Here is a 13112-nt window from a genome sequence, read left to right as displayed (position 1 = left end):
AGAAGCTGTTGATGATTACTTCAAGACTGAGAAATGTTATCTGGCAAAGATTTGAAGAACCAAGGAAATGAAGATGAAAATACTTGAAGATCAGTTCAGTGCTAGAGGAATAAGCATCTTTCATTTCAGTTACTCAAGGAATCTGGAAATGCAGTATTTGATCCAGAAAACCAGTAGCATTATTTACAAGTCCTGGTACATTACTTTTTCTAGTTGTTAGTTGAGTTATCCTCTCTATTTAATTTGTTTGTTAGGTTTAACAATCAAATAGGGGGAGATTGTTGGTGAGACTGCGTAGCTGTATGAACAGTTACGTGATAACTCAACACGTGAACAACACCAGAACAGGACAGGTTAATAATACTACGGCTACACAAGAAATCGGGATGAATGAAGACAAGGCAAATACAAAGAATCAGAAGATTAGAAGAAGGCTTGAAGCCTGTTTAAAGGTCACTGAAAGAAGTTCATTAATATGTTCATGCCTCAGTGAAGAACAAAGGTTAAAGACTTTTAGGGTTTCAGAAATGATGAAGATTCAGTGTATAAAGTGCTACCAGAAGATTTCAGTGTATTGGCATTGATTTAAGATAGACATTGTATGAAGCATAGGAATCTGAAGAATTGAAGACATGGTATAAATAGAGGTTAAAGAAGACAGCTGCAGTCTTGAAGTTATACTCACTGACAGGAGCTCATTTATATGTTCAAGTGTCGGTGAAGAACAGTGAATGAAGTATTCAAGATTGTAATAGCAATGAAGACGTTGTCTAAAGTACCAGAAAGGATTCCAGTGAAAGTACATTTATTTATTGATAGTCAGTGTTAGAAGCAATGGATATTCAACCAATCCGTATCAACTCAGAAACACAAGACAAATTGAATTAGGTTCTCTCAATGCTAGTTGTTTGTGAACCATACCAATGCACCAAACATCAGTATACAAGAAGGGATTTTAATTCAATTACAGAAGAAGGTGTTGATACATTGAAGAATGGTTTGACAAGAGTAAGAATATTCTAAGTCATGACAGTCCTTCACAGTCGCCATAGAAGTGTACTAAGACTATGGTCGCCATAAAGAATCTCTCTAAGGCAACACAGTGGTCGCCATAGAGATTCTATATGGTGCCAGTGGTCGCCATAGGCTATAGTCGCCACAGAAGAAACCTGTCACTACCTGGTCTCCATAGAGCCTTAACTGACACAGAACTTCAAGTGGATCACTTGGTCGTCATAGAGGTTCTCTTGGTCGCCATAGAATTTATATGATCGCCATAGAGGTTCTCTTGGTTGCCATAGAATTCATATGGTTGCCATAGAGGGTCTCTTGGTTGCCATAGAGGCTCATTGGTCGCCATAGAGCTCTACAGATACAGGTCGCCATAGAAGCTTATCCTGGTCGCCATAGAAGAGTTGTATTCATTAATTTTATTTTGCAGCAAAGTTAAATGGAATGTGTGGACACAAACATGCCACATGTCCATTAAACTTGAAAGTCTACACAGAGAAGCAGCATATATAACAATCAATACAGATATTGTTAAGAAGTTCTATTCATCTTCTCTCTCACGAGAGGTGATGAAAACAAGACGCAAAGATTTATAGAGAAGCTCTGGCACCTGGAATATCCATTTAACTTCTCACCGGAGTAACGTTATAATGCCCGATTTAACTCTTGTATATTCATAGGAGCATTATAATCGTTACCCGGTAATTTAATCCTTAGACAAACAAAAGCTAGATCATTGTATAGGATTTGATTTGTAAATCTTTGTAGTAGCTAGGAACTTTGTTGTTCTTAGATTGTAGCCGGTTAATTTATTTACCGGAGTGTAGCAACACCCCTCGAGGATTTATATATGATTATATACTTCCCCGAATATCTTGTGTTCCTCGTTTTATTGTTCCAAACACTATTCACCTCAAGAACACGAAACCACTAACCGAGCACTAAATCTTATATCCGCTAAAGATTCGAAAGAATTTTTAATTTAGTGATTATCGTATTCAACCCCCCTTCTACGATAATTCGGGACCTAACAATCCCCGTTTGTTTTCTTAGCGAGATTCTGGGGACAGAATTCTCTTAAGGGGAGGAGGATGCAACGTCTGGAAAAATTACGTCTGCATTATACTATATTTATAATAGTTATGTGTGTTAATGTGTCATTTACGTGTAATTAGTTATAAACCCTAATTGCTGCGTGTTACGTGTATTCTATATCGTCCAGGTATTTTCAGGATATTTTACAGATATTTTATTTTGTATTTATTGCTTTCATATCAAAAGTTATACGACCCGAATCATGATTTTATGGCTGATTTTTCAAATAAAATAATGGGCCTTATTTTTCATCAGACGGCTTGTACCATCGCATTATTCTGAACATCTAGGTATTTTATAAATTTTCTCATTTCGCGAAAAATGACTTTCCCGGGCCCCATTGGGTGTTAAAAACCCCACAAAAATCACATTTTTATTTTTATAAAATTATAGGACTTTCATTTATACAATTTCTTTGTATTTTTGGATTATTCATAATTTTTGGGAAATTTTGACATATATATTGTATATATATAATATTTATAAATTAAATTTTAATACTCAAAAATTATAAATCTAGGGGCCAATTAATTTTAAAATATGTAGATATAGGGCCTTAATTTTAGTTAAGAGTATTAATTTTACTAATATAAATAACCTAATTATTATTAATTAATTAAAATTCAGAAAAATCACAAAATTCTCTGCAAACGGGTCGGGAAGAACCAATTCGGGTCTGGAATTCAATCGGTGATTTTGGACAGATTACAACATCAAATCAAGCGATTCAAGTATCCAAATCGAAGGTTTCCATCTGTTCTTTCTGTTTCTATCATCAATTTCACGTTTTAATGCATCGTTTTTGATTTTCGATTTCTAGGGTTTATGTTCGAATTAGGGCTTTTTGATTCTAGGGTTATTATGATGTTTTGATGATTGATATAGCTTTTTGATATGATTTACAGTCGATTCATGGTGTTTAATTGTACAAACGATTTATGGATAGTAATATTTGATTATTTGGGTTTATGCTTAATTTTCAAATCATAACTTCGTGATTTCTGTGAATATTTGGTTCTTGAAATGTTAGGACTTTGATTATACATGTTCTTAGCTTTAATTTGCACTATCGTACGTAGAGTTTTATGTTCAGATGCGTGATTTCGATATTTGGCCATAATTGATGTCGATTGTGATCGGAGAAGATGGTGTAGGGGTTGTTTCGGTTGGTTTTAGCCTGAATCAGAAGGGTGAAGTGATTTGGAATGATTAGGACTCACAAACCGTACCAAATGATGTTATTTTGGGCACGAATTGGACTTGCCGGAATCCTGGCCGGTCGCCGGATTCTGGGTAAGTTCTGGCCAGTTCATCCCCAACCCGGGATGTTCTTGGTGACCCAGTTGCAAACAGCGGGTTTGATCTGTTTTTGTCAGAATTGATTTTCTGACAAATGTTTTTGGAAATTATTTTTATTTTATTTTATTTTAATTATAAAATTAGTTTTATTTATTTTATAAATTGATTAACTAATTATTTAATTAATTGATTTATATTATAATTAATTCTAAAATATATTCTAAAAATCAGATTTAATTATTTTCTTAATTATTTATTATTTATTAATAATTTAAAAATGATTAATTATTTTGAAAATTAATCAAATAATTTTCAATAAATCATAATAAATTCATTTTAATTCTAAAAATTATAGAAAAATCATTTTTAATTATGATTTTTCTTAAATAATTATTTAAAAATTATTTTAGAGATTAATAATTAGTAATAATTACTTATATTGAATAATAAATTGATTAATCTGTGTTTAATTGATATTAATTAGACCGTTTGTCTGATTCCAGCGAACGAAAGCCCATTGACTCAGAAAAATGAATTATTTTCATTAAAAATAATATTAAAACCTAGTTCCTTCTAGAAATTAGTTGACCCTTGATATTTATTTGATTATAAGCCAAATCACGTGCAGAGACGAGTCTGATAAATCCCAAAAAAATAGGAAATGAGTCAGATAATGATCAGTTAAGCGAACAGCGAGTCAATTTTGGTTCTAAAAATTATTTTAAACATAAAAATGATTATGTGGCTTATGTACTTATGTGTATTATGTGGTTAATCGAGTCTTGCTTGTTAATAAATAATATACGAGTTAATAATACGTGCATGGGTAGACAATAGGAACGACGTGAAGTCGGTTTGAGACGCAATTGAATTACGAAATGACTAAATCAGTCTATTTTTTTGATAGAAGTCAAGCCAGTAAGGCGGATTGAGCCGGTGATAGACGAAGGTGAAATATTTGGAGTAAATCGCGTGGAAGGCAAGTTTTTCCCCTATTTTAATTTCAGAATAGTGACATTTCTTCAGATTCTTATCACGCTTGCACTCGTTGATTCTTATTCACAAACACTAATACACAATTGTTATTCTCTTGTTCATATTTCATTTCGATTCTTGATTTCTCCTTTTCCTTTGAATCTCTTATTCATATTCCAATTGTTACACATACACATTGGTATATTCCGGTGATTGGAATATATCAAAGCATACCGATTGTTCTGGTTGCTACTCCATGGACTGGATAGTGATGTTGGGATTAAGTTTTACTTGATCCTAAGGACCGGGACATAACCGGATCCTTGAGATAGGCCGTGGAGCCTGGGTGCCCGACTAGATCTATATAGTGCGATATAGATCTTCACTGTATCCTGGCTGATCAGTAGGGTATAGATGCGAACTTATGTCCAGTTTAGTTCATTTATATTTGCCAGTAGTGGCCTTCTTTCTATTCTTGCGGGGTTATATCTTTGCAGATATACCCAGATTACCTATTCATTTAAACTTCTTTAACACTGTTTATATTTTGCGAACTTGTTGAGCAATTTTTGGCTCACCCCTTTTTGTTGTTATTCACCTTATTGTTTTCAGTTAAGAAGGAATATGAAACTCATCAGGACTCGAGTGGTAAAGAAGCGGATCAAGCCGCGAGACCTTCTCATACCCAAGGTGTTGATCCCAATTCAGGAAGAAAGCTTTGAGTTGCCCGAACAGGTGGAGTGTAGATAGTTAGTGTGTGTGTTTGAATAAAGATGAATTTAGTTTATAACTGGTTAGACAATGGTTTGTAATAAAGAGAGTTTGTAAGATTTTAAATTTGGTTTGTAATAAAGTAGTTAGTGGTTCTTGTTTTCATACTTCAACCTAAAAAGATCATGGTTAGTGTTAAAAAGGGGTTTAGATATATTTCATTATTATTGTTATTCAGGTTGTACAGGTTTGGAGTTAGCTAGTAATCCCCAGACTTATACCTCGGGTCTGGAGGGCGTTACATCAATGGTACCATTTGCAGTATGTTCTCTAAATAAAATGGTATCTTACATCAATGTGCTTAGTTCTAGAATGATTAACTGGATTAACAAGAATAAATATGGCACTAGTATTGTCACACATAATTGGAATTTTGTTTAACACTAGGCCATAATCCATTAATTGATTCTAATCCAAAGCACTTGAGCACAATAATTTCCAGCAACTATATATTCAGCCTCAGTTGTGGAAGTTGACACAAATTGTTGTTTCTTACTATACCAGGATACAAGTCTTTGACCAAGGAATTGACAGCTTCCACTTGTGCTTTTTCTGTCTACTCTGCATCCAATAAAATCTGCATCTGTGTATCCAACAGCTTCAAATCCAGTTCGATTAGGATACCATAATCCCAAGTTTGGTGACCCCTTCAAATATCTGAAAATTTTCTTTACAGCCATCAAATGTGATTCTTTAGGATTTTCCTGAAATCTAGCACACAAACATGTTGCAAATATGATATCTGGTCTACTAGCAGTTAAGTACAGCAAAGATCCAATCATTCCTCTATAACCTGAAACATCTACACGTTTTCCTTTCTTATCTTCATCAAACTTAGTAGTTGTAGACATATGTGTTGATGCAGGTGAGCTGTCAACCATTCTAAATGTTTTCAATTAATCTTTGACATACTTGGTTTGACTGATAAAAATTTCATCACTTATTTGTCAAACTTTAAGGCCAAAGAAGTAACTTAATTCTCCCATCATGCTCATCTCATACTCACTTTACATGAGATTAGAAATTTTTTGACATAGCTTAATTATCATTTGTTGAACCAAAAATGATATCATCCACATAGATTTGAACTAGGATAATATCTCCACCATACTGCTTGTAGAATAGAGTCTTATCGATAATTGTACCTCATGTAAATCCATGTTTGGCTAATTTCAGTTTCGACTTTAACGTAATAATCAAGTTAATTGATGAACACTTTGAGTCAAATTTGTAATGAGCGGCTATTTGAATTTTTTGGACGCAATCAGTCATCTACTTTATTTAACCCCTTTTCTTGGATAGAAATCAATGACACAATTGATATGGGTTTTATATCAAAATACACACTTTTCATGTCAAAAATTATCAACTGGCTATCCGATTTTCACGGGAACTCGTTTTAGCCACTTTAATTACTTTATATATCATTACAATAATTGTTAAAAAACGTTGACCTAAAATTTAATGAATTGATGATGTGTTTCTCAGAAAAAAATAATAATAGAGAAGCACAAAATTCTTTTTTATAATGCTATGTGGCTCTCATTTGCTAATTAGGATTTCATTAATTTTTGGTTAGTTTTATTTTGAAGATTTAATAGATTAATATATATTTCGATTCTAGTGATGAGAATGAGTTTTCGTGGAAATCAGGTAGCCCACTTGATATTTTTGACAAAAACAATGGATATTTTGATATAAAACCCGTTTGATATCCATATTTATAGCAAAATCTAGAACTTCTCGTACAGGTTTGCAAAGATTTTTTCTCATTATTTAAGATGCATTTCTTTTAAAAGTTTTGGTAATACGTTGTATGCAAAATTAGCAAGACAGTGATAAGGAGAACAGATTTTCCCATGGCTAGGGCACTTCGGAAACAAGCATGATTGTCCGTGCTCACTCTTATACCCTTGACTTAATGTTTACGCATTCAAACCTAAACTGTGGAAGTGCAGAAGTTGGCTTCCCTATCTGGGAATCTGCAGACCTTAGTGTTGCTAAATAAAATATGAAATCTGTTCAATTACTAAAACCAGAAGATTCAACTGTAGATTCAACCAAATCAATGACCTCTTAGCCTAATGGTACCTCCTTCGCTCTTGTTGCGGGAGGTCAAGATGGGTGTGTGAGAATGTGTGATTCTAAAAAAACAGTAGCAACTGCCATAAAGACGTACAATCAAACGTGAAGCATATACAGCACTAGCTTTATGGGCTTTTGCTTTAGTATGTTATTATTGCAGTAACCGCCAGGCAACGAGTGCAGAAATTCTTTTGTTTGCCATGTGAGTCACATATTACTGGTATGAAATACTAACATCAATCTTATACTAAAATAATGTTTGAATAATAGTAACCATACTTGAGCGTGAAACCTCCATTTAATCTACAAATAAGTCAGTGCCTCGTATTTCTGAATAAACATTCCATTTCAGTTACACTAATAGATTAGATAAAGGTGAAGCACCAGTAATTAAGTGTGCGAGTGTGCTTAATTAGAATTAAGAAGAGATATAATTCGACAAATAATAACGGTTATATTATAAATATATCGATTAGAAGTATAACAGCTTGACCTCGAAGCTTAGAATAAAGAAGAATCCATATATAGAAAAGATGAAGAAAGGAATGAGTAACAAACATTGATATCTTCCTTTATTTTAGTAATGTTTTGTTGCTTTCTCCTTCACTTCAAAAGAATCAGAACAATACTAGACTATGTGATGCACGCAAATAATTTGATAGTTGCTAAACTTGAAACACGTTGGAGGTCACACTGATTATCAACAGTGATTAAAAACTCTACGAAGGACTCAGCTTCGGACGATTAGATACTAGTGTAGTGAGTAGTGACAGTTAAACAAGTTGATTCAGTACTTCACTTGATTAATAAATTAACAAATTCTTAATGTTTTGGAAATTTAGTTAAAAAAGAAAGGCATTGGTGGGGTATATAGTGTCCCCAAAACACAAAATAGACTTCAGATTAACGTTTGAAATTATTCATTTTTCATGACAAGGAAGGTATTGCCACCTTTATTCTTCCTTGGTTGCAATGGAGGTGTAGTGTATATAAATAGCATACTCGCCCTCCTTGTAGTATAGAAAACTAGCAATAAAATCATCTATTTGCTAGCTTAACAGATAACAACGTAAAAATGAGCAACATCAAACAGTTGGTACCACCTCCTGCAGCGACAAATGCATCTAATATGCAGCAGTTGAGTAATGCCATGTCTTCTGCCCAGCAGCCGAGCAATACTATGCAGCCCTCCAGTGCTATGGCCAATATGCAGGCCACCACAAATGCTCTCAACAATATGCAGCAGGGGAATACTTTGGCCAATTTGCAGGCCAGCGCCAATGCTCTCAACAAAATGCAGCAGGGAAATACTATTGCAAATTTGCAGGCGGCTGCCAATGCTATGGCCAACATGCAGCAGCAGCAGCAGCAGCAACAACAACAGCAGCAGCACACCGGAAATGCAATGACCACTATGCAGCCATCTGGGAATGCTACGGCCACTATGTATCCAATGAATACAGTCACCAATATGTATCCAACGAATACAATGGCCAATATGTATCCGACGAATACAATGCCCAATATGTATCCAGGAAATGTGGCGACTAACTTGCTTCCAGGGAATGCTTTGACAAGCACCATGCAGCCAGTTGGGAATGCTATGACTGTTAGACATCCGATGAATTCCATGTTCAATCAGCAAAATTTAATCAAGGGTGACCGTAACATGTTCATGTCTTCGGATGACAATGTGATGATGAGGCAAATATATGATACACATACTCCTGATGGCAGAGTACTTTATGTCAGGCCACTACTCCATATTGTGGAGGATATCTTGTCCTTCACTCATATGAATACTCCTCTTGATGCTACCAATTCACATGTAATGTTACAAACTACAATTTCTGTCTTACTTATACATACACACTGCCAACTAAACAAGTATTTCTATGGAATGGTAGTTTAATCTGAACTGTGATCACATGCAGGGTACCCATTTGGATGACAAAACACACCAAGCTGATGTGATTTCCATGCTTGAAGCACTGTCTCACTTAATAGACCGAATTTCTTGCGAGGTAATATATGTCTTATTTTACATTGTATGCTAATGATCAAAATAAATATTGCAGACATGGGAAAATCATGTTAGCAATTGCTATATATATGATCTACAATGTGCTTAATGATTAAGCATAAAATTTTGCCTTATATGTATAGCATAGCCATTGATGTGACCGTGTTATATTTGATCCTAATAACAAAATCATATATACAGATATCAATCAAGTGTTTAAGTGGTTCAGACGGACATGTGACAACAGTGTCCATACTTCACATGGTATCAAATTATCCATGGGATGCAAAACTAGTACTAGCCCTAGCAGCATTTGCTTTCAGTTATGGAGAATTTTGGTTGCTTGCTCAACTGTACTCATCAAATCAACTTGCAAGATCTATGGCCATACTCAAGCAAGTTCCGCTCATCATGGAGCACTCGGGGTCTCTTCAACATCGATTTGATGCAGTGAACACGCTCCTCAATTCGATTATGGATTTGACGAAGACCATAATCGCATTGGAAGAATTACCAACCATGTATATTGCAAAGGACGTGCCTCCATTTTCGAGTGCCATTGAAACTATACCAACTGCTGTATACTGGAGTATCAGAAGTGTCATTGCTTGCGCAACTACTATTAGTTTACTGACTAGCATGGGCCATGAGTAAGTTTATTTACTGTACATATGAGTCAATAATTAAAGTTTCTTGTTTAATATATGATTCACTATTAAGATGCATTTTTGTTTAATCGGAATTTTAATCCATTAGGTACACGATATCAATGACAGAGCTGTCATGGGAACTGTCCACATTTGCTCAGAGGATAAAGCAGATACATGAGCATCTCAAGAGGAATTTAGATATCTGCTACCTACACATAGGTTTTCTATATATGATTTATTAGATGCGACATACATATGAAAGTAGATAGGTGTTTTGATTAATGTTTTGATGTTTGTAGATGAGAAGATGAGAGCTGCAGCTTATGAGTCATTAAGGCATCTGTTTGACGTGACTCACATTGACAATATGAAAGTTCTCAGGGCACTGATTTACCCGAGAGATGATATACAGCCACTAGTTGAAGGTTCCTCTAAAAGAAGGGTATGAATGCAAAAAAAAAAATAGTACACATAGAATTGTATGCTTTATTATAATTGTAACAAAATATTGTTTGACTTCATACATATTGAAAACATCTATACACATATACAGGTTCACCTGGATGTGCTCAGAAGAAAGAATGTCTTACTACTGATATCAGGTCTTGACATCTCTGCAGACGAGCTCTCCATTCTGGAACAGATTTATAGTGAGTCCCGTATCCATGGAACGAGATTGGAAAGCCTCTATGAGTTAGTCTGGATTCCAATTGTGGATCTTTCTCATATTTCCCACTATGGAACCACCCCTGGGCACTATGGAACCACCACCGGACCATATGGAACCACCACTGAGACATTACCAATGCAAAAACATAATAGTACCCTGCCAGAAGATCACAGTCTTCACCCAAGTAATTCGAAGACCATGTCTGTGTTTTCATCAAAAAATATGATGGATCCTCAAAACTATTCTGCTGTGTTTAAGCAGCACTGGACTGATCCTATGCAGAAACGTTTTGATGAGCTTACATCGACGATGCCATGGTACTCTGTGTACCATCCATCTATTATTGATCAGGCAGTTGTTAGGTTTGTTAAGGAGAGGTGGCACTTCAGGAAGAAGCCTATACTGGTTGTGCTTGATCCCCAAGGAAAGGAGGTAAGCCCGAATGCAATTCATATGATGTGGATATGGGGGACTACTGCCTTTCCTTTCACTAGTTCCAGAGAAGAGGCTCTTTGGAGGGATGAGACTTGGAGGCTTGAATTGCTTGTCAGTGGCATGGATCCAATCATCTACAATGACTGGGTGAGCTTATAAGACATCAACTCTTTTTTAGTTTTCTTATCTAATTAAACTTTCAAACTTATGAAGACTTAATTACATTTGGTTGGTCATAGGTAAAAGATAACAAGTACATAATTCTGTATGGAGGAGAGGACATTGACTGGATCAGGAGATTCACAAACACAGCGCGGGCTGTGGCACAAGCTGCTGGAGTTCAGCTAGAGATGGCCTATGTGGGAAAGAGCACAAAAAGGGAAATGGTCCGGAAGGCAATGTCAACAATCACTGTGGAGAAACTTAGCTACTGCTGGCAGGACCCCACTATGATATGGTTCTTTTGGGCAAGACTAGAAAGCATGTTGTTTTCCAAGATTCAAGTGAAGAAAACCGATGACCGTCATGATCCACTAATGCAAGAAATTAAGAAACTGCTGAGTTATGACAAGAGTGGAAGTTGGGCAATGTTATGCAAAGGCTCATATATTGTGACTAGTGGGCATGCACAAACTGTTTTAAGCACACTCCTAGAATTCGATACATGGAAAGAATATGTTCCACTTAGAGGCTTTGATGTTGCATTTAAAGAATATCATGATAAGCTTCATGTTGCAAACCTGCCGTGTTGCAGATTTGAGTTCTTGACCACTGCTGGAAGAATTCCAGATGGCATGACATGCCCGGAGTGTCTCCAACATATGGAGAAATATAGCAGTTTTCTTTGTTGCCATCCTGAAAATGCCGCGTACCTACCATATTAATGCAACAGGTTTGAGTGCCCCGGCCCTCAATTTTATATATATTTAAAGCTTGATTGATGTCAAAGACAGCCTAGTACATGTTACAATGGTCTTGTCTCTTTTTTTTTTTCTGTTTGTTATTATGTTTGTGGCAGTAATAGGCTGTCATATATACTTTGTTTGTATAATGTGAGCTATTATTTGGTGAGAGTGAATGTGTTGCTGTTGAGGCAAACCAAGAATAATGTAATCGTCCCTGGTTATTAATATACACATATAAACAAAGGTTTATCTTTGCGATAATATTTAGTTTGTGTTAGAAGTTACCACCTGGGAATTGATTAATTTGTTGAAGCCTTATCTTTGGGCATTTTGTTAATTCGTTGTACCACATTGTATTTTTTTCGCCATCATAAGCTCACCACTCACCAGATTAAATGAATTCAATATAAACAAGGAAAGAAAACAGCAGATATAAATATGAGAGGCTTCCAAAGAAGTGAAAAGTTTCTGAACTTATAAATGTAATCGACCTGAAACTACAAGAGTCTAAAACCATATCCAAAACAATAATAACTTGCACGTAAAAACATACGTAAAGAAGTGAAGAACAAAGTCATATAAAACAATGTGCTTCTTTGGCATGTACTAACCTAAAACAGAAATACTGCCCTTCTCCCTGTAAGTTGCTATATTAGGCAAGCTGCTACCTAAAAGCTAATTGTTATATATATTTATGTAACAATAGAAAAGCAATATGCCCTTATAGCTCAGTGGTAGAGCGCCAGTCTTGTAAACTGGAGGTCCGTAGTTCGATCCTGCGTGAGGGCACTTTTTCTTCTTCATTCTTTTTAAATTAACTTTCCAATGCACACCAACGAAATTCAAGATCCAAAAAACACACCACACTACAAAAGTCACAAAACCCCTATAAACCCTAATAAAAAATTGCAACCCTTTTTTTTGTTTTGTTTTCTTCTTTAATCCTTCAACTCTGGCTCACTCAAATTCAACAAAATGGCATCTATCTTGCAAAAACTAGCAAGAAACAACTCCACCACAAGACTCATCACTTGTTTCACGAACCCAATTTCAACTCACCCACCTTTACCATTCTTCAATCATCTTTCTCAAACCAACCCAACTCAACTCGTGCCACTCACTCCTAGTCAACCCAAAACAGAGGGCCCGTTTTCTCATCACCCTTTACATTTCTACCCAAGTTTCTCATTTGG

The 13112-nt window shown here is 35.5% G+C and overlaps 1 protein-coding gene and 1 non-coding gene across 2 annotated transcripts; both read left to right on the top strand.

The window, feature by feature from the left end:
* The first annotated feature begins 8260 nt into the window (after nt 1-8260).
* LOC141718035 (protein SIEVE ELEMENT OCCLUSION B-like) lies at nt 8261-12180 on the top strand. The gene is made up of 7 exons (XM_074520371.1): nt 8261-9064; nt 9171-9260; nt 9461-9909; nt 10016-10128; nt 10209-10351; nt 10463-11161; nt 11254-12180. The coding sequence occupies exons 1-7, from the start codon at nt 8312-8314 to the stop codon at nt 11896-11898; spliced, it is 2892 nt and encodes a 963-aa protein (XP_074376472.1). The 5' UTR covers nt 8261-8311; the 3' UTR covers nt 11899-12180.
* Nucleotides 12181-12636: 456 nt separating this feature from the next.
* On the top strand, nt 12637-12708 carry TRNAT-UGU (transfer RNA threonine (anticodon UGU)). The gene has a single exon. It is a non-coding gene; the product is annotated as a tRNA-Thr (tRNA).
* The last annotated feature ends 404 nt before the right edge of the window (nt 12709-13112 follow it).

This window comes from Apium graveolens, chromosome 4 (assembly GCF_009905375.1).
Source record: "Apium graveolens cultivar Ventura chromosome 4, ASM990537v1, whole genome shotgun sequence".
Lineage (NCBI taxonomy): Eukaryota > Viridiplantae > Streptophyta > Magnoliopsida > Apiales > Apiaceae > Apium > Apium graveolens.
The sequence above is the reverse complement of the archived record's forward strand: the minus strand, read 5'-3'. Positions and strand labels throughout refer to the sequence as shown.